The following is a 19,850-nucleotide window of genomic DNA, read 5'->3' as shown; positions in this document are numbered from 1 at the left end:
TCACCACAGTCCTTTCTCTGCTTGTTTCTGATCATTATGCACAGCCAGTGCACCAAAACAAGGCCAACAAACGACCAGCCTGATGTTTTTGTTTCTGAGCACTTTGCCTGTAATTGTTGCAGCAGGAGGGCCATTAAATGCTCTTTCAGCTGGGGGTTTCCTCAGCTGTTCAGTTTCAAAACACTGATGTTCTAGTCATAAAACCATCTCTGCAGCAGACTGCAGTATGTAATCTCTCTGTAATGTGTGTTTTGAGACATTTTGCGTTGTTTTGTCCCAACAGAGACCGACTCAGCAGATCCTCTGAGTTCCTTACAGTTCGTGAGTGACACGGTTTTCCTCGCCGGCTGCTGTAACGGGAGTGTTTACGTTGCCGATACTCGGACGTCTGCTCCTCCTCAGCTTTCACATTCACCATCTTCAGCCGAGTCTGTCATCTGGTGGACGGATGCTGCTGCAGGTCCACATCCGTCCAGCCGCAGGGTCATCAGAGTCTCCTCGTCTGGACAGGCGGTGGTTTCAGACTTGAGAAATCTGGGAGGGGCGGGGTGTCAGGCTCAGCTAGACGTCCAAACACCAGGCCGCTGCAGCCAGGTCAAAGTGTCGTGGGCTCCAACACTGGATGACTGTATCTCAGTGTCAGGTCAGTTTATACAAACAGTTTTTTTTTCAGATGTTGATGTTTTCTGTAAATGATCACACTGAAAAACCCTGTTTTATCTGCACACTGATTAACTAAATAATACTAAGTAATCTGTCACACTTGCACAGATGTATATTATATGATGTTTCTGTACTAATCTCGGAATCTGCAGAAACTTCAATCTTTAGGAAAACTACATTGGCTTAGCTCAGCTAAACAGTGATGAGCAGCATACTTGGCTCTGTTCAAACTGACACAAATTTAATTAGTGAGCTTTAGATTTGATAAATTTGATAAATTAAAAAAATGACAACTTACAATTTAATTTCTTGACATCCTATTAATCAGGGTGTTTTTCATTGCTGTGAGAAGTCTCACCTTGGGCTGCTGAATCAGCTTCTCCTTTTCTTATTTTTTTTTGTTCACCCCTCAGCTGTAAAAGGCTGATGGGGTATTTGTGGTTGTTGTTGTGGTTGTTGTTACCTTTTATCTCAAAAAGATTTGAAAGAGTAGTAAAACTGCTAACTTATCATCCTCAGAGGAATGGCTAATTTGAAGAGTCAGGCTTCAGAGTTCATAATAGCACAGAAAAGGTTACAAATGATCTTCTTATGGTCTCTGACAGTGGACTCATCTCTGTGCTTGCCCTGTTAGAACCTGAGTGCAGCATTTGATACTGTTGACCATAATATTTTGTTACAGCGATAGAGTTCCACAGGGTTCCGTGCTAGGACCAATTCTTTTTTTGCATTATACATGCTTCCTTTAGGCAGTGTCACTAGAAGGTATAGCATACATTTTCACTGCTATGCAGATGACACACAACATTATAGAACACACCAATTAGTTAAACTGTAGGATTGTCTTAAAGACATAAAGACCTGGATGACATCTAATTTTCTGCTCTTTAATTCAGAAAAAAACTGAGGTTATTGTAATATAGTATCTAACCTGACACTTACTCTAGATTGCATTACCTTGGCCTGCAGTACCTTGGCCTGCAGTAACACTGAAGAAGCTTGGAGTTGTTTTCGACCAGGCTATGTCCTTCAACACACATATTAAACAAATAAATAGAACTGCTTTCTTCTATTTGCACAATATCTCTAAAATTAGAAATATTCTGTCTCAGAGTGATGTTATGAAACTAGTTACTTATTACTTCTAGGCTGGACTACTGTAATTTGTTATCAGGATGCCTGGGCTTACTCGTGGTTCCTAGGGTAGAATGGGAGGCAGAGCCTTCAGCTTTCAGGACCCTCTTCTGTGGAACCAGCTCAGAGTTTGGATTTACTTTTAAGAGAAGGACCGATATGAAGAACTCTGGTTAGAGTAGTGGTGCTGTGACAAAGACCTGGATTAAGCTGCAGAAAATAGATAGCTGTCCAATTGTTTTGTGGAATGAGTTTAATTTGGACCTCTGGCTAGATGTAATTTGATGTTAACATTATAAAGACCCAACAGTAACCCTGCGAAGCTGTGATGTCAAATACCCATCTTACAATTCAGCTGATGTTGATATTCATTATGCGCTCTTCTTTTAGTGGGGCTAAATAGAAGAGCGTCAAGTTTGAGGAACGGGCTTAGGGCAAAGAATTCAATTAAAATGTAAATACATCTTGCAGACTGAACTGACTAACTTAAAACAAAAGATGAAGAAAACTCTAATTTTGTACTTTTTTTTTCCCTTTTTCTTTTAATGAACAGCTTTGGCTGATTTTTCTGCAAGTATTCGTAGAGAAGGAACCTTTTTGATATTAAAGAGACCGTGTGACCTTTACTGTAATGCCACCTTCAGGACAAACTTGACATTTTCAGCCTCACTTGTGGGGAAAATGAATCACCGTAGCCTTTCAAGGCCACTAGTTGGCCTTTGTAATATTAAAAGTACTATAGTGATGGGTGGAAATAAACCAGGCGTGTACACTGGCTCGTGCAGAAAATAATAGGGGGGGAAAAAAAGTGTCATGCTTCAAAGAACAGAAAATAACCAACATGTGTCACAATGTGTTGTGTAGGATAACATAGCCTTACCTCATTTAAGAAAGAAACAGCCAAAGCAGCATCTATTTCTAGACTGTTGCTGCTAATGTAAACATTGTCTGATATGAGGAAGTTCGATTTCAATGAGATCTCCCTTGTGAATTGCTCATTTAATGTTTGGATAAAGATTTTTAAAATTGTCTGTTACGGTTCTCAGTCATCTAGGTCATCGTAGTCTAAGGAGCTTGGAAAGTGAAGCGTGTGGACTTCTTTAAGTTTTCTTGAAGACGTTTCACCTCACATCCGAGAAGCTTCTTCAGTTCTAAGCACAAATGGTGGAGAGTCCCAGATTTTAAGCCTTATGGGAGTGTCCGCAAGAGGGTAACGGACCCCCTATTGATCCTCTATCTAATCACTTTAGCCAAGGTGTGAAAATGGGTGTGGGTCACAATCAGCCAAGGTTTCGGGTGGACCCATAGTGATACCTTGGCCATGTGAAATCATGTGATTTCAAATGGTTAAATGGCCCAGGTTGTGAGTGGGCGTTAAGGCGTCTGGGCAGGGATCTCAAAACTGGATTATAGATGGAAGACTGTGTCGTAAACCCCCGCCTCTGTTCAAAGATGGTCACTCACAGTGGACATAAATGGCTTCGTTCACTCCTTTCAAACCATCGGTCTTCTCTGTCCAAAATGTGAAGATTGGCGTCCTCGAAAGAGTGACCTTTAGATGCAGATGGACCGCCGAGTCTTGCCCGTGGAGGTGGCTCTTCTATGCTGTGCCATGCGTTTATGAAGTGGCTGTTCAGTCTCTGCAATGTAGAGTTCTGAGCTTTCCTCTCTGTACAGTGCAGCGAGGAAAACTCAGACCTCATTATTTGCATCACGTCACAGTGGAGCCCCCAGCATGACTCAGGATTGAGTTACGGTTCTGTGTAGGTGCATGGAGGTGCATGTGCGTACAGTCTTCCATGTGCGTAGGTTAGATGCTGACTGGTTGAAATGATTTAAACAGTCATATAAAAGAAGACACGGAGGAAGTGAAGTGTTTTACAAACATGGCCTCTGAAATTACTAACAGAAACATCCAAAGATTGAAAGGATGTACTGGCAGATTTAATTACTCATAAATTTCAATCAGGGTAGCGTTATTGAATTCTTCCAGCAGCAAAGCGCCGTGAAATGTTTTCATCACTGAGCATCAACGAGAGAATGAGAAATCTGTCATCACTCTTTTGTAAAGGCTTCTGCTTGTGAAGGTCTTGTTTTCATACTTTTGGAGACGTTGCCACAGTGACCTCAGTCTTATAACAAATTAATTATGGGCCTTTTTAGCATTTCTGATCCTGCATGAGAGCCAGTGACATGAATATTGGTTTACAGCTCTCTTTAAAAATACAAATTAAATCTGTGAATCTGACGTGCAGCACAGTCTTGCAGACTATATGATTACCAATAGAAAAACATTTCATTAGGTAAGCGACTGCAGTAGAGGCCTTCATTTGTGTGCTAATTGTAATTATCAACTCTGTTTATAGCAATCAGATGTAAGTATAGTAATTTGTCACAAAAAGGCAAAAAGACAAGATGATCAAGGGGCTTAAAGTCTACAGTCAACATGTGGGTGTCTGCAGAAATGAAATTTCAGTTTGTTAACAGACTAATGCTACCATTTCAAAGTAAGTGGATAAGTTAGTTATCAGTTTCTTGACTTCATAGTTGTTGAATGATTTGAACTTTTAGCACAATATTATCCTAACGAATATAAATGTGGGTCAGAAAGAAGCCTTTTAAAGTTTCTGCCTTCGTCCTCATCAGGTTTCAGTGGCGTTGTTCAGATCTACAACACCCGTCTCTGGGGGGCGGAGCCGCAGGAGGCTCGACCGCTGTTTGAGCATCGCGGTCACGCAGTTTCATCACAGCAGACTGATGACAGTGTTCCCACCTTCGTCACCTCCCACATCTGGCACCCCGAGCGGCCGCGGACGCTTCTGTCTGCAGCCTCGGATGGCTCCGTCCACGTCTGGGACTGGGTGGACCCGGATCGACAGGGTGGGAGCCCAACACCATGAACAAAGTGAAGGATCGCCTGGGACGAGTAAGATGATAGAGCCATGTTATAAATTACTGAGGCACTGCTCCACAAACTGATGTGTCTCAGTAAAAAGGATCAATCGCCTTTTTATGATCAAACTGGAATATGGTTAAAGAAACAATTTAGAAGGAAAACAAACTGATGGAAATGTGGAACTTGTTTCATGAGAATCAAACTGATCTTTGCCTTTAAATTACAGAAAAATTGCTGGAATGAATTCACAGCTGTTGGCGGTGACTGCTCTCATTTAGGAACAAATTAAAGCAGATGACTGTCGGGTTCGATTACACAACATATTTGTACTGCAGTTTTTATAAGGTGATAAATGTTTGTACCTCGGATGGCTGGGCCAGAACTACAAAACATGAATTATGTTTTCATTAACTGTGTTGATGCTGTAAAAGTGGCATTTTGTTTACTTCTCAGTGCAAACGTGACCAACAATCTGCTGTTTAGAGTCTGTCTTTTGGCCTTGCTTTAACCCTGGTACTGAGCAGCAGGACCCCTGCTTTTAAGCACTTAGAGCCCAGCACATGAGTACCACGGGCCACCGATAGCTCTCGAGATGGACGACTGAAACAGTTGAAAGCTTTCTCCATAGATGTCTAAAGGTTGGCACTGACTCAGGACCACATCCAGATTTGGATGGCTATTTTTAAACCACTTTTCCACTTAATTAGCTCTTGCAAATAAACAAAGATCATGGAAAAAAAACTGCAAACCTCGTCCTCATTTTGGTTAGACGATTTTACAGTCTGATTATTTCAGATTTTAGTGAACTGACACTTGAAACGCGAGGTGGAGACCATTTCCTCTGTTCAAGTTTCACTTCTGTCTTGCATTTTGTTTAGTCTCTCTAAATGACATTTATCTCAGCTACAACTTTCTGCATTTGCTGGAAAATACTGAGACTACATGGGGGGAAAAAATAAAAAATTAGGAAAGTGCATCTCCCTTTTTATAAAGAGTTCCAAAATCTGAAAACATCTGTGAGACGCCACATCTGCGACGCAGCGATGTAGCAATAACAGTGAGTGTGAACTGTTGAGCACAGATGAGGATCCTGAGGCCAGATTTTAGTTGAGTGAAGTAACTGCAGCTCAAGTCAGGAGAGTTTTTCAGAGTTACTCCTGACTCATGTTTGTTTTCATTTGCAGAAAAATCGCAATTTCCTGTTCAGAATCAAGGCCAACCTTTTTAATTAATACATTTTGTTAAAATTATAATATCATTACAGCAGGACAAATGCTCTTTAAACCTTTACACAGGAGGCCTTTCAGTATTTACCGAATATGAATGTGATGAAGGTAATATATAAAGGCAGAAACAACTATTTGACTAGAAGTATCAGACAAATTGAGGTTACAGTTGCTGAACTATAAATTAGTTTCTAAATTTAGATGAATTCCTAAAACCTTTTTCCTCCTGACTGCTCTAAAACCCACATACCTGCTGAGCTCTCATCATTTGTTCCCCACTGAACCGAGTCCACTGTCTTTGTCTCTTTGTCCACAGAGTCAGTGGCCAAGGTGCCAAATTACAAAAGATCTGGACTGAGAATCAGTGGCAACAGGAAGTTTTTGGTTCAAATGCTTATCAATATGTACAGAGGTGGTCAGGAGAGTAAGTGTCTGCAGCTATCTGTAAAACACAGTTAAGGCTCTGTCGTGACTCGGGTCTGCTTTTTAGCCACTGTAAATATTGATGGAATTAAAACACCAGATTCTAATGCACCATCAAATAAAATCAATTTTTTGGCATGAAAATGACCCCAAACACACTGCTAGTGCAGTAAAAGCATAACTGGATAGAGAACACAGCGGATTCACGTCCTCAGCATTATTGAAGCAGTGTGGGAAAAGAAAAAAAGGCAGCTAACATCTACAGAAGAGCTGGCCCAGGGAGATTCAGATACTATTCATTTCAAAAGCCTGCTGAGAGAAAATGCACAAATATTTTTCCAGATCGTTGGAAAACGTTTTCTCTTGCAGCGTTACAAACAGATTAATGAGAAAACCTCAGAGTAATCAACATGCCCTGAGCCAATAGTCATGGGAGTCAGTCTTTTTTAAGAACTTCTGACTTTAGAAATTTGCCTAAAGATACCTTTTGAGCATTAGATTATTTTTATGACTATAGATTATTTATCTAAGGCAACGATCCTAGAAAATGTTCCCCATCTGAGTCCTCAGAGCCCCAATTCCCTGATGCTCTCCCACAGGCAATAAAATGATTTTTCCCCTTTCCTTTTCCTTCTTTTCACCAGTGAACATCAAAGAAATGGATACAAAAGCAGGCAAAACTTAATTTCATACTTTACTGCCTTCTTTCTTGCCCGTTGAACGCATCATTAGACTCCCCTCGGACACTAACGTCACCAAATAATGAAAAATTGCAGCTCTGCCCCGAAGCGAACTCCACTTTCCTCCTAAACCTTCGTGCCTTCCATCAGTGCACTACTCGCCTCAGTCCCAGGTGAACAAAAATCCTGTTTTTAAAAACGCTACCACTCTTTCTGTTCAATCTTAAGCATTAGTCAAACTATTTTTTTTGTCCAGCTAGTTTCTTTGCCCTTTACAACAACTTAGAAACTCCCTCTTACCCAACAGATGGCTCATTCAAAGACAGCCGGCATCAAAATAAACCACGGAGCTGGCAGATGATTCATTAAGGATTCATCTCCACTTTGCTTTCTGCCTCCAAAGTTGTACCATACACTTGTCTCTTCTGGTATCTTAGTGCCCCTGCTAAAGGTTTCATTTCATGACTTTCTCTACTCGACAACGTGTGAGAGTAAAGCGTTTGTCTCTCTCTGTAAGCGGCAGATCTCAGTGTCTCTGCTGCTTGACATCCGAATTCTTGTTAATACTTTTCCCAGCAGCTCTTGAGCATATCGCAGTTTCATAACCCAGAGGCATGCTCTTTTTTTAAACTTCTATCACTCCTCTGATAATAACAGCACTACCCACCCGAGGCTTTGGAGTGTGAAGACTCACAATTAACGCTGAGGGACTGATAGCAACAGGCTGAAGAGAAGCTGCAATTTCATCTATTTGATATTGCTGGGACTTTTTTTTTTTTTTTTAATTCTCCATTGATGTATCTACTGAATATATGACAGTCCTAATTGATCATTTGTCATTCATCAAGAAAAAAAACAAACAAATTCTTGTTTCAGCTTTTAAAATATGGTAATTGCTTCTGGATCAAGATGTCATCTTGAGAGCTGGGATGTGCGATTGGTGTTTTTCTGACATTTGAAGTGAGTAATTCACTTATTTGTCACAAATATGGAATAGCTTTATCAAAATCGAAGTGACTCATTTCTTGCAGCCCTAAAATTATTCTCAAATGGTGCTTGAAGGATATGTCAGGAGATTTAAAGCTTTCCCTTTAACAAACTCCAAATGCCTTATAAATATAAATATAGTTGTAGATGCCTTGGCCGAACTAAATCTCTTAAAATTACAGGTATAAACAGAATAACACATAACGAAAATTTTGTCAGAAGATTTGAGAAATGCAGTTCTGAAATTCTAAGTGAATGAATCTGCATTACAGCCATGTTCATCCTTGTTTCCAAGGATACAATGAATAAATAATGCTGCACAGATGCTCTAAAAACTGTTCATTTTCATTTCTTTCATGTTTAAAAAACAAAACAAAACAAAAAAAACTAATACATTGGGCAATAATATTATACTGAGATAATAATATACTGAATAACACTGGTAGCAACAGCTACTCTGATTCTATGGCTTAGTTCACCTGCGTGTGGTATTTATGCTGGCTATTCATCATATAGCTGTTCATTATATAGCACCAAACTATACAACAACAGCTGCCTCAGGGCACTAAAAAAAACCCTGAAAATCAAACTATCCTCTTAGAGCAAGCACTTGGCAACAGTGGGAAGGAAAAACCCCGTTTAACTGGAAGAAACCTCCGGCAGAATCAGGCCCAGAGAGGAGCAGCCGTCTGCTGCAACCAGTTGAGGGTGAAGCTAGGAAGACAGGACAAGACAAAAACACAATTAAGCGCACAGTGGCGTGTGAACACACAGAGAGCAAACGAGTGCATCATGGGAAACCCTCAGCAGCCTAAGCCTATTGCAGTGGAGCTAAGGGTTGTAAACTAGATGCTTTATCAAAAAGGACATTTTTATGGCTAATCTTAAAAGCAGAGCTACAGACGGGGCCTGAAAGCTAAACGTTCTGCATCCAGTTTTACTTTTTCTATGTTGGTATATTTCATGTAAATCCATCCATTTTCTTACCTGCTTATCGAATTCAAGGTCACAGGTGGCTTGAGCCAATCCCACCTGAGAACACAGGTCTACGTTAGACAGGCTGCCCACTCATCACAGAGCTAACATGATCAACATCATCCAACCCTAGTTAACCTAACATGCATGTCTTTGGACTGTGTGGAGAGCTCGATTGTCTAAAGTGATCCATGCAGCCATAGGGAGAACATGCAATTTGTAAAATGATGATAATAGTAATAATAAAATGATCATTATCCCAAATATTCCGAATGTAATGCTCCAGTTTGGTGACAAGTGTGATTAATGTTTGAGATTTCTGCTCAAAACATGGATATCTACTATAAAAGCCCATTTACCCCAGACTCGTGTTTTTTTTTCCCCCCAATAAAAACCCAAACACAGCCAGCTGACACACAACAGATGCACACGCTTGGGATATGAAGTATTTCTTAAGTAAAGAGTGAATTTATTCTAGTCCAGCAGATGCTGAGGATCTGTGGGGAGAAAGCTGGAGACTCAAAAATAACAGCGTGGAAGAGAGACGAGCACAGACATAGGAAAATATAAATATATAAGAGTAGAAACAGACCAGCCGTAAGACTGAGCACGCTCTGTTCAACCATTTAATTAAAGCTGAACATGTTTGTTTGGCGGCAGCCCACTGAAAGCTTCTCTTCATTACATCATCAGACAACTCAGTTTTTCTGAAAACACAGAGGTTAAAAAGGTACACAAAAGGTTCAACAAGGTGTTGTAGGTATATTTGCTTCTATTGCTTCATATAGTTACATTTTCATTCAAGGCTTCCTCGGAGAAAACGTGTTTATTGAACCTTCTGACAAAAATAGGAGTTTGAATTTGCTACGGCCAACGTTTTTCTAGATCACACTGATGTAGAAGCCTTGAAACCCCTTGAAAATTTGGGTATCAAATATGATAAACTTGATGTTACAGGATTAATAACAGATCACAGATTTTTTTTCCCCCATTTACATACACTCACCAGCCACTTTATTAGGTACATGTTGCTGAAGTGGACTGCCTTAATTCTTCAACAAAGGTGCTGGAAACATTACTCAGAGATGTTGGTCCATATTGAAAAAAATAGCGCCACGCAGTTGCTGCGGATTTGTTAGCTGCACATCCATGATGTGTAGCTCTCATTCCACTGCATCCCAAAAGTGCTCTATTGAGTACAATGAACTCATTGTCATGTTTAAGACACCAGTTTGAGATGATGTGAGCTTTGCGACATGGTGCACAAGATATGGTCATACCTTGTGTGCCTAATGGTCAACAGCAATACTCAGGCAGGCTGTGGTGGTTAAATACTGAACTTTGACCATTGCATCTGAATGTCACAGCAGGAACTGAAACTTATGAGACCAGGCAATCTGCCACCGTCCAGTTTTGCTAAGCTTGTAGATTCAGTTTCCTGTTCTTAGCTGAGAGAAGTGACACCCCAACTGATTGTTCTGCTGCCAAAGTGCTTCAGGGTTTGACATGTTGTGCTTTCAGAGGTGCTCTTCTGCATACCTGTTAGTTCAATACCCTCTGACATCAACAGAACTGCTGTTTACTGGGACCATTAATCCCAGAGATGGCTGTGTGGGGAAAAAAATCCCAGCAGTTTGTGAAACAGCCTCACCATTTACAGAGTCACGTAAACATGTAGTAATGCTACAAAGTTTTTCCAAAAGGTTACATACATTTATTATTGTCCTGACAGCAAGATTTAATGAAGAGACAAAAACAATGTATGTAGGAAAAACTAACCAGTTTTCTGAGTGACCTTAAACTTAATTTGAAATTTTTGTACCCTTCAGCCGTTGCTCTCTTGCACTGATCTGCTGACCGGGCTGCTGGGAATGAAGTGTCAGGGATGGGCCCTCAGTGTCCACCCACTCAGAAACTGCCACTAAGAAAACATCAAAATGAGGGGTGCTGTCATGGCCTTCATTTTGTCAATTACAATTTAGACAAATGAAAATAGTGACCTCCCACACAGCCTCTTTGCATTTCCATAAATGGAACCAAGTTTACATTCACTGAGTCTACAAGCTCGTTGTTTCCATGACTTCCTTGTTCTATACACCTGTCAGCCAGATGTGTTTCAGACAGTCTCTCTGAATGACAGTTTTGACTACATGGGTACCACAGAGAGTCTCTCTTTCAGTCAAAATAAACCCCGGTTTCTATTAATGGCAAAAAAAAGTATAATGAAAACTTCTGAAAGAAATTTTGACTCTTGACTCTGTGTTTGTGTTTGTGAAGGCTAAACTATACAGGCAGACGGTGAGGAGGCTTTTGAAAGGACCCGGGAGACGGTAATTATACTGACTGACAGAAGAGTGTGCCGTGAGCCTGAACTCTCTCATGGCCTAATGACACCACAGCCATTATAACATCTTCACCAAGAGATCCCAATGAGTCACGCCTATTCTCTGACACTGGAACATCGCAACGCCTGTGTGCGAAATTGAGCTTAAATGGAAATCTGCCTACATTTAAGAGGACACTTGTGGCCCCCTGAGAATGACTGACAACTGGCAATTTAGATTTAATGGACCATAAAGCTGCTACCTACCTGTGTTTAGACCTCATGTCACTGTTGAACATAATCTGAATGATTTCAGCTGTTAGTTTATTCCCCTGACAAAGGCCCAGAAAAATAAACCAGCACAATTTAAACAATTTTAATCATTTTCCTGCAACAAGAATGTGTTTCGAGTAATGTGAGCAAAATCTCATCTTAATTAAATCTGTAATTATCTCATTAAAGGATAAACAATTTGCTGTCCCGCCAGTCAGCAAACACTATGATGATATTTTACACCAAAGACAGTGTATACCCGCTGCAATTAAAAAAAAATATTTATTCAAATACGCCTGCAGCCAGCAGAGAACTCTACATTAAGTACAGGGGCCTTCACGGAAGTGCACACATTTTGGACTGAGACCTGACTAAACAGCATCTTCAATACACATGTTCTTTATAGCCTAGGACAGCTAATCAAAAGGCATCCAGAAAGACCATAAAGCTGCAGGTGCAAAACAGGAAGTTCTCACAGGACTCTATTCTTGAGCTGTCGAAGAAATGGCCGGAGATATGAATCTAGAATGCTTTTAGTTGACCACGAACTCCTCTTCATACCAAAGGCTACGATGTTCCCAGGTCCTGTGGCTGCAACAACCCAAATCTTCACCCCTCTGGTACCATGCTTGTCAATTAGCATGAAGCATTTGTCTTGATATGCTGTGTTTAGTTTTTGCATAATGATGAAACATCTGTCCAAAGCAGATCTCTAGTCAGACCAAGTCTTGTCTTTGCACCACTTCCAAGCACTTTGCAACTTGTTCTGTAATGTGCGCTTTTCGCTTATTTTTGTATACATTTCTCTTGTTTCGACATATCCCTCTTGATTGTGTACATTTATTCCTGCTGTACAGTGACAATAAAGGGCTATCCTATCTTCTATTCTGTTATATCAATTTAGTGGTCTGCCATGTTATATTAGGGTTCCAACTTTTTTCACAGCAATGCTTTCAAACAAGCTGTACTTGTTTACGGAGCCCCCCAGGGGACATGGGAGAAAAAAAAAATTACGGAGGAAAAAAAAAAAATTAGGGAGGAAAAAAAAAATTAAGACGGACTTTTGCGAGATCTCGCAATAAGTATTGCGAGCGCTCGCAAAAGTATTGCGAGATCTCGCAAAAGTTTTAGCCGCATTCTTCGGAGGCCGCCAGCTCGAAGCCGACCGGGAGGTCGAGGCACGATGTGCCGGGAAAGCGGTGTTCCTCCCGGCTGTAGTAGGTCTCGACCTCCCGTTAGCTTCGAGCTAGTGGGTGTCAGATCTCCAAAAACTTCGGAGCTCTTTTGCAAATATGTGATGTCTTGTAAACCGAGCAGGTATCTGACGTTTACACAACTGCATTCACGCCTCAAAATATCTTAAAAAAGTGTATTTTGTGACCCAGAAAGAGTAATATTACAACTAAGTAGCTGCCGCCATTGTTGGAGTTTTGCGAGCGCTCGCAATACTTTTTGCGAGCGCTCGCAAAAGTCCGTCTTAATTTTTTTTTTCCTCCCTAATTTTTTTTTTTCTCCTCCCTAATTTTTTTTTCTCCCATGTCCCCTGGGGGGCTCCGTACTTGTTCAATCTTTATCTAATTGTATTATCATAAAAGTCTGAGCTATAGCTCTTGGGATTTTTTTTGCAGTTCCTCAGAGCATTGCATGGTCTGACTTTGGTCCAATCCTTAACAGACACCTGAACGAAACCAGCAAACCATGAAAACTTCTGGTTTTATAGAAGTGATCACACTTGCTGATCAAGTATACTTGCTTAGCAGGTTAGCTGATACTTATCTCTTTCAAAAGGCGTTAAAAGAGTCCTGTTAAAACCTTTTTTTCTCCCCTCCACCACAGGACTGTATAGCTCAGAAAGAAAGATAAAGGAGAACTACTTCAACGGTGCCACATGGTGCCAGCAAGTTTCTGTGACCGTGCCAAGTTTTACTTTTTTTCCTTTTCTTAACATGAAAGTCATGTTTAGCTAGTGTTATAATACACTGACAGAGATCAGTGTGCACTGCAGAATAATTAGCAAGTGCACCGTGAACTAAAAAGTACTTCACATTCAGCTCCATATGATAATTTTTACAGAATAGTTCAACCGCTCAGCCTTACCAGGACACAGAGAAAGCCTTTAACACAGTCAAAACCATAACAAAAGAACATTTTCTGTGTCGGTGTGAATCCGGCCCGTCTGTGAATGAGCTCCTGATTGGACTCTGTTCTGCAGAGTGTGCCGTGGAGAGCTAAGCCGTGTGGGTAATAAGTGGTTATCAAACAGCCATTATACTAGAAGTAATTTCAGCCCAGCGTCATCAAGCTTTAATATGAAAATGCTGCTTAAAGAAATCACAGCCAACCACCAGTAACGACTCATTAATCACCCATCAGCCTCAGTGTTCTCCAACAAGGATGATCTCCATTTAAAATAACATTCACAACGATTTTTTTTTCTTAAAAAACAAACAAACCCAAAAACGTTTGTTGGCAGGAGTGGGCGCCAATTTACATTCAAATTTTAGATGAATGTTGTGTTTTATTCAATGGAGAGTTAAACATTACTTTAAATTCCAGTTTTCTATTCATATTTATTTTTCTTGGCGAGGTAAAAGTCTTTCAGTTTTGCTTCTCCACTTGACCTTTGCAAAGTTTCAACTCATACCTCAGAAAAAAACAAAATGAAATGCAATGACCTCAGTGTGGAGTACAGAAAAAGGACAATCTTAAAACTTTTAAACAAACGCAAATCAATAGTCATCAAATAGTTAAGATCGCCAATCTATTGATGCGTGCTTCTGAATATGAAATATTCTTCACTTCTCATATCTACTGCTTCCTCCAGCCGGCACCAATAAAGGGCCAGTACGTCTTTTTCAACCACATTTGCTGAACAGTCATCACGAATGTTAAGCAGGATGGTGCACACGATAACGTTAGGCGGAGCTTCCCAGAGGACTGGAGACTGCAACGGCTTTATATTGATGTTAATGATTTCTGACAGGCCTGAATTTATTGAAAGTCCTTCAGACTTTAAACCAAACTTCATGATAAATTACCACTTGTTCTGGTTTTATATTACATCTATAAAGAAACAGAAACTCTTCTATTTAATATTTGATTGTTATGAACTGAGCATCTCTGGTGGGACATTGTGATGATCATTTAGTTAAAGTACCAATAAAAAGAAAAAAGACGCTCAGATGAGCTTAGAGCATTTCATTTCCAATTTTCATTCGAGCTGCAGTTCTGGTTTTCAATTTCAAAAACTGTGTCAACATTTAATTAAATCATTTCCAAGCCAATTTAATTTAAGGCCTCGCACTAGAGACATCTGTACAGCTCTGGGAACATGTCTACTCTAACAGAAGGTCTTATTTATAAAACTGATGATCAATATTGACTTGAGTAGAACCCATGTACAAGTTACTTAGAAAACCTTATTTTGAAATGGAAACGATCTTATCTCCTAGAAAAGTCATCTTCGCACTCTTGCAGTTTCCACTGCGAGACTGAAAGCTTTATGAACAATGTGATAGGAATGATAAACCACATAGAAATGAGCAGAAAAAGGTCTGTCTTCCCATTTTTTTTATTCATGGACTCCACTAGAGTAGTTCTGCGTGACTTACAAGTCAAAATAATCCCTGTATAGGTCAAACAAGGACTCAGTTCCCCCAGTTTGTGAAACAAGTTGCTTAACAAACTTTCTTCTGATTGGCTGTCCCTGAGAAGAGCATGTGAGCGGGGTTTGTTTTGCTCAAAACTCAAGCTGTATGCCTGAGATGGCAGCAACTCAATGCATTTATGCATGTAGACATGGTGAAAGCATCAGTCAGAGTGGGGTAAAAAAAAGCAATTTAAATGACTGAGTGAGGCATGGTTGTTGGAGCTAGACTAGCTGATCTGAGTATATTTAGAAACTGCTCACATACTGGAATTTTTCCCCCCATACAACCATCTCTACAGTTTTCAGGTAATGGACCAAAACGCAGAAAATATCCAGTTTTTCAAATGTGAGAGGAGAATGGTCAGACTGTTTTGAGTGGAGGAAGGAAGAAAAAAAAAAAAGCTTCATCCTGTTTAAAGGGGTTTTTCCTTCCCACTGTTGCCAAGGCCTCAAAGGGTTTTAGATTGTTAGTTTTCCATTTAACTTTGTAGACTCCTCACTCTGCAGTAGGTGCCTTGAGATTACTGTTGTTGTGAATTGGCGCTACACAAATGAAACTGAAATCACCAGATTCATTTATTCAACATGTTTTGCATCAAGAGTTCAGGCTGCTGGTGTTTGTGTAGTGGTCTGGTGGACCCTTCACTATCACACTTTGAGCCCTTCAAAATAAATTTTTTTTATATATATATATATATATATGGAAAAGTAGGTCTCCTTATATATATTTTTAATACAAAACTTTATGAAGACTTCCACCATGAGGCGGCAGTATTTTACCAAAACGTATCCACCTCAACCAACATTAACTTCTTCGGTGTACTTGTGAAGTTTTCGTGTTGCCATCTTGAAACTAATTCCTAAACTTCTGACTAATCTGATGTTTCTGTGTTCAAGATTTCAGAAAGTGTCTCATTTGTGCTTTTCTACTTATCAAAATAGGTCAGCTAATCTTTGCTGCCATTGTATTCATGTTGAGCTAACACTAGCTTCAGTAAGGTTGCTATGCCTCATGTTAGACTCATTGGATGCTATACTAAAAATGTACATTTAAACGTGCAAGAGGTGACTGGCAGAAAAATGAGTATTGGGGTGTGCGTGTGTCTGCGTGTGTGTGTGTCTGGGGTTGGGTCATAACTCATTATTTGTACATCAAGTTAGAGCTTGAGCTAAATAATTTGCTGCCTAGCTTCAATTACCTCGACCATCACCGTGATCTTGTCTTTCTGAATCTTTGCTTTACTGTTTTGGTCCCTAATTATGCATAAAACCTCATTTGTGCCGGGAAGGGAAACAAGAAACACAGATCACAGCTCTGTAAGATTTCTGGCCCAAGTTTGTGTTTTTTTTATTTAATGCTCAGCATCATTCCCAATAAACACAAGCATACTGTTTGGAAGGATTAATGTAGGAATATTTTTGTAAATGAGGTCTTTGAAGATTTAATTCCTCAGAGGTATTTAAATTAAATACTGTAATCATGCTGCTCATGCTGCCATTTTACCCAAAGCTTCAAATTCTCCCTTTGTGGCGCTTTGTTTAGTTAACAGTTACACAGATATTAAAGTGTAGCACCATTTTAATTCATTTGAGGAATACTGAGTAAGCAAAAAGCAGGAAAAGCAGACAAAACTACAGTGTTTCAGCGATTATTGTCAAATAACAGAAACAAAAATCCTCAAAATGGCCATAAAAAAAACAAATCACACTATCACTATGAATAAAGTCAATATGATGATTTCTTTCATCATCTCAAGCTGCGTCCATAAACAGGCAAGATACCTGCAAATTAGTGCTCAGTAACAAACTAATCAAATGCAATTATTTCCCCTCTCAAAACTGATGCACAGACTTATTGGATGGTATGGAATCACACAGCAGACCATATCATTTGTCTGACAATCCATTAAAAATGCTCCAAATGGCACAAACAGCATGAAAACAGTGTAGAGGTCCAGTTCAGTTACTCCAATTAGCAGAGGTGACGCCAGCAGTGATTGGCTACAGTCCAGAAACCTGCCAATCAAAGCAGCCACACTGCGAACTCCACTGTCCAGGTGTATGAGTAAGAAAATATCAGCTCCCTATACAGTGGTTACGAAGGGAGGAAACTATCATTACAGGCCTAATATGCATTGGACCTGGCTTTTTTTATGCCCCAAGGTTGGTCATTTTAACCAGGAAGTCTCTGGGGATGGATTTGCTTTTGGAGTCAGCCTCGAGCAGCCACTGAGTGCAGTTTTTGGCTCTTTTGCTTTTGCTCCATTTTTCAGTTTTAGGGGGTTTTCACTTGGTCAGATCAGACCCATCTCTGAAGCCTTCATTTTGATTTCAACAACATGCCTGTGAACTTATCTTCCGCAGCTGTGATGCTATCACTGTACAAGATTTTTAAGGTGCTATAATGTCTCAGAATATCATCATCTACAATGACCCTTAAGAAAGGAAAACAAATTGGATATTTGCTGCAGAGGTGCAAAAAAGGAGGGCAGATAATGATGAAGCAAATTTCCAGATGCATTATTTATTATAACCACTGTGTTCAAAAATGGCAAGGTTGAGAAATGCGTCCAGTTTCAGACTCCATCCAGTGTTAAGTGAATCGTTACTGGCAGAGCCCGGGGCCTCAGTCTGACCTGGAGTTATATCACCCAGCACCGGTGTAACACAGGATTGATATCTCTTTAAAAATAACCATCATGATTACTGCTATTACACTCCATTATCAGCTTACTAATAGCAACTGCTTGCTTTGATTACTTGTCACTCACAGGGACGCTGCAGACAGTGCAGTCTTTAAGGCAGACCTAGGCTCAGTGTAAGGTGATCAACTCTCTCATGACTTTCATCTGGAGAGAAATAAATATCACACCGCGAGGGATCATCCGAGGGTGCAGTGTTTGTCTCGTAGATGAGGTGAGAGGAAGAGAGAGAAACCAGACACTCATGTCTGCCTTCAGTCTGATACTCATCCATCACCTCTTCTTTAAATAATCCTACTCACACAATGTTAAATTAGCTCTTTCTCTTCAGAACTTTCAAAAATAAAAAGCACCTTTATGGCCTCATGCAGCTCTCCTCACTGTTAGAGGAGTTTGTAAAACAATATTTCTATTTTGTGGAAAGTTTCTACTCCACCACATCTCTGTAGTGCATCCCAGCTGTCCGAAAGTTTTAGATACTTCATGTACAAAGACATGCTTAAAAAAACCCAAAACATAGTGTTGGTTATCATTGTATATATGGTACTAAAAACGGTGTGCTAATGCACCTGCTATCATTTGATAGCTACAGCAACCAGGAAACATGGGCAACACACGGGCACAGCCGGGCCTACTGTATTTATATGATCACTTTTAAAAGATGGCTCTGAAGCAAGAAGGTGTTTTCTTCTTTAATACCTCGACTCCTCGGTCCTCATGCCAATCAATTTCTTTACCACCACTAGCTGTCCAGTTTCCTCAGATTCTTTAAGTTCACACGACACATCATGCTGCAGCAAATTAGCCAATAATTGCCAATCAAGCCTTGTTTTCCCACTCATGCTTATGCTTTCAGAGTAATGAAATGATAAAAAAAATTACTGTTTGTATTAGGGATGTATAAATATTGGTAAGATATTAATGTTCCCTTTCTGTTCCTTATTTTATTTTATTTTAAATCAGAGTCTGGGCTCATATAGAGTTTAAAATGCTTTAGATGTGACTTGGAGAGTGTCAGGAAAAAAAGAAAGAAAAAAGTCACAAGTAATAGAGTGGACCACTTGGGCGGGGTTCTTGATTTTCATATACTTTGTACATTAATGCTGTCATTTCAGAAACCTGTTTAGTCTCTGGACACTAAATAGTTAAAAAAAAAAAAATCAGAATCCCGTCACAAGTGCAGCTCATATGAAATCTTAGATAAATATCAAATATGCCCCTATAACCTCCTTGTGCCATTTCTTTTATGCATGGTGGACATTCTAAAATCTTCCTGTGTCTGTATTTATGGTTTTAAATCATTTTTAATGCAAAGCAGGAGTTCTGGCACAATTTTTCCAGGACTTTATGTCACACTTGGATTGGTTTAGAAGAGAGACACTGCATGAAACTGTAGCTGGCACTGAAAGCTACCAGCTGTTAATCTACACAGAGATAAAATAGCAGGAAGGTAATAGGAGATAGTATTTAGATAACCTGGCTACAAACCAATTGCAAAAAAAAAAATCTCTGACAGCAGCAGGTTTGTTCATATCCTGTGTGAACCATAGTTCCCTACAAAACAATATATTACAGAAAATTACAATAAAATCTGTCTATAAGCCAAAATTGTTTAAAACACATGAAACTGTGTAGTAGCCACTGACAAATTCAGAGCATGAAACTGCCATTTAAAAAAATGTTGCAATGGCACATAAAAAAAAGAAGAAATGACAGGTGGCACTTAAGAAAATGTTAAACCCCATCCTGTCCATTTGAAACTTTTCTTCATCCACACAAAACAGCCCCCTTACCTTAGGCCAGGTTAATGCTGCTTTCACATGAGCAAGCTAATCCATGAAGGAGAATCCATGGCAGGTGTCATTTAACTGCAGTAATTGTTTACCTGGCGCCAGGCCTGGTGACGTAGAGCTTTGTTG

The 19,850-nt window shown here is 39.9% G+C and overlaps 1 protein-coding gene and 1 long non-coding RNA gene across 3 annotated transcripts in view; one reads left to right on the top strand and one right to left on the bottom strand.

Moving 5' to 3' along the window:
• Nucleotides 1-5,434, top strand: part of wdr73 (WD repeat domain 73) — a 16,844-nt gene extending 11,410 nt beyond the window's left edge. Inside the window, exons 8-9 of the mRNA XM_026184217.2 lie at nt 284-643; nt 4,444-5,434. Coding sequence (XP_026040002.2) covers nt 284-643; nt 4,444-4,697 — 614 coding nt within the window. The 3' untranslated portion in view covers nt 4,698-5,434. The remainder of the gene's footprint in view (nt 1-283; nt 644-4,443) is intronic.
• Nucleotides 3,720-19,850, bottom strand: LOC145431848 (uncharacterized). 2 transcript variants are annotated; one of them, XR_013912154.1, is made up of 2 exons: nt 6,170-6,273; nt 3,720-4,714 (listed from the first exon to the last, which is right to left on the bottom strand). It is a non-coding gene; the product is annotated as an uncharacterized LOC145431848 (long non-coding RNA). The 2 variants fall into 2 exon arrangements; XR_013912153.1 differs by lacking the exon at nt 6,170-6,273 and adding an exon at nt 19,725-19,850 and having other exon boundaries at nt 4,647-4,714.

Source organism: Astatotilapia calliptera, chromosome 11 (genome assembly GCF_964374335.1).
Source record: "Astatotilapia calliptera chromosome 11, fAstCal68.1, whole genome shotgun sequence".
NCBI lineage: Eukaryota > Metazoa > Chordata > Actinopteri > Cichliformes > Cichlidae > Astatotilapia > Astatotilapia calliptera.
This window is presented reverse-complemented; position numbering and strand designations above follow the sequence as displayed.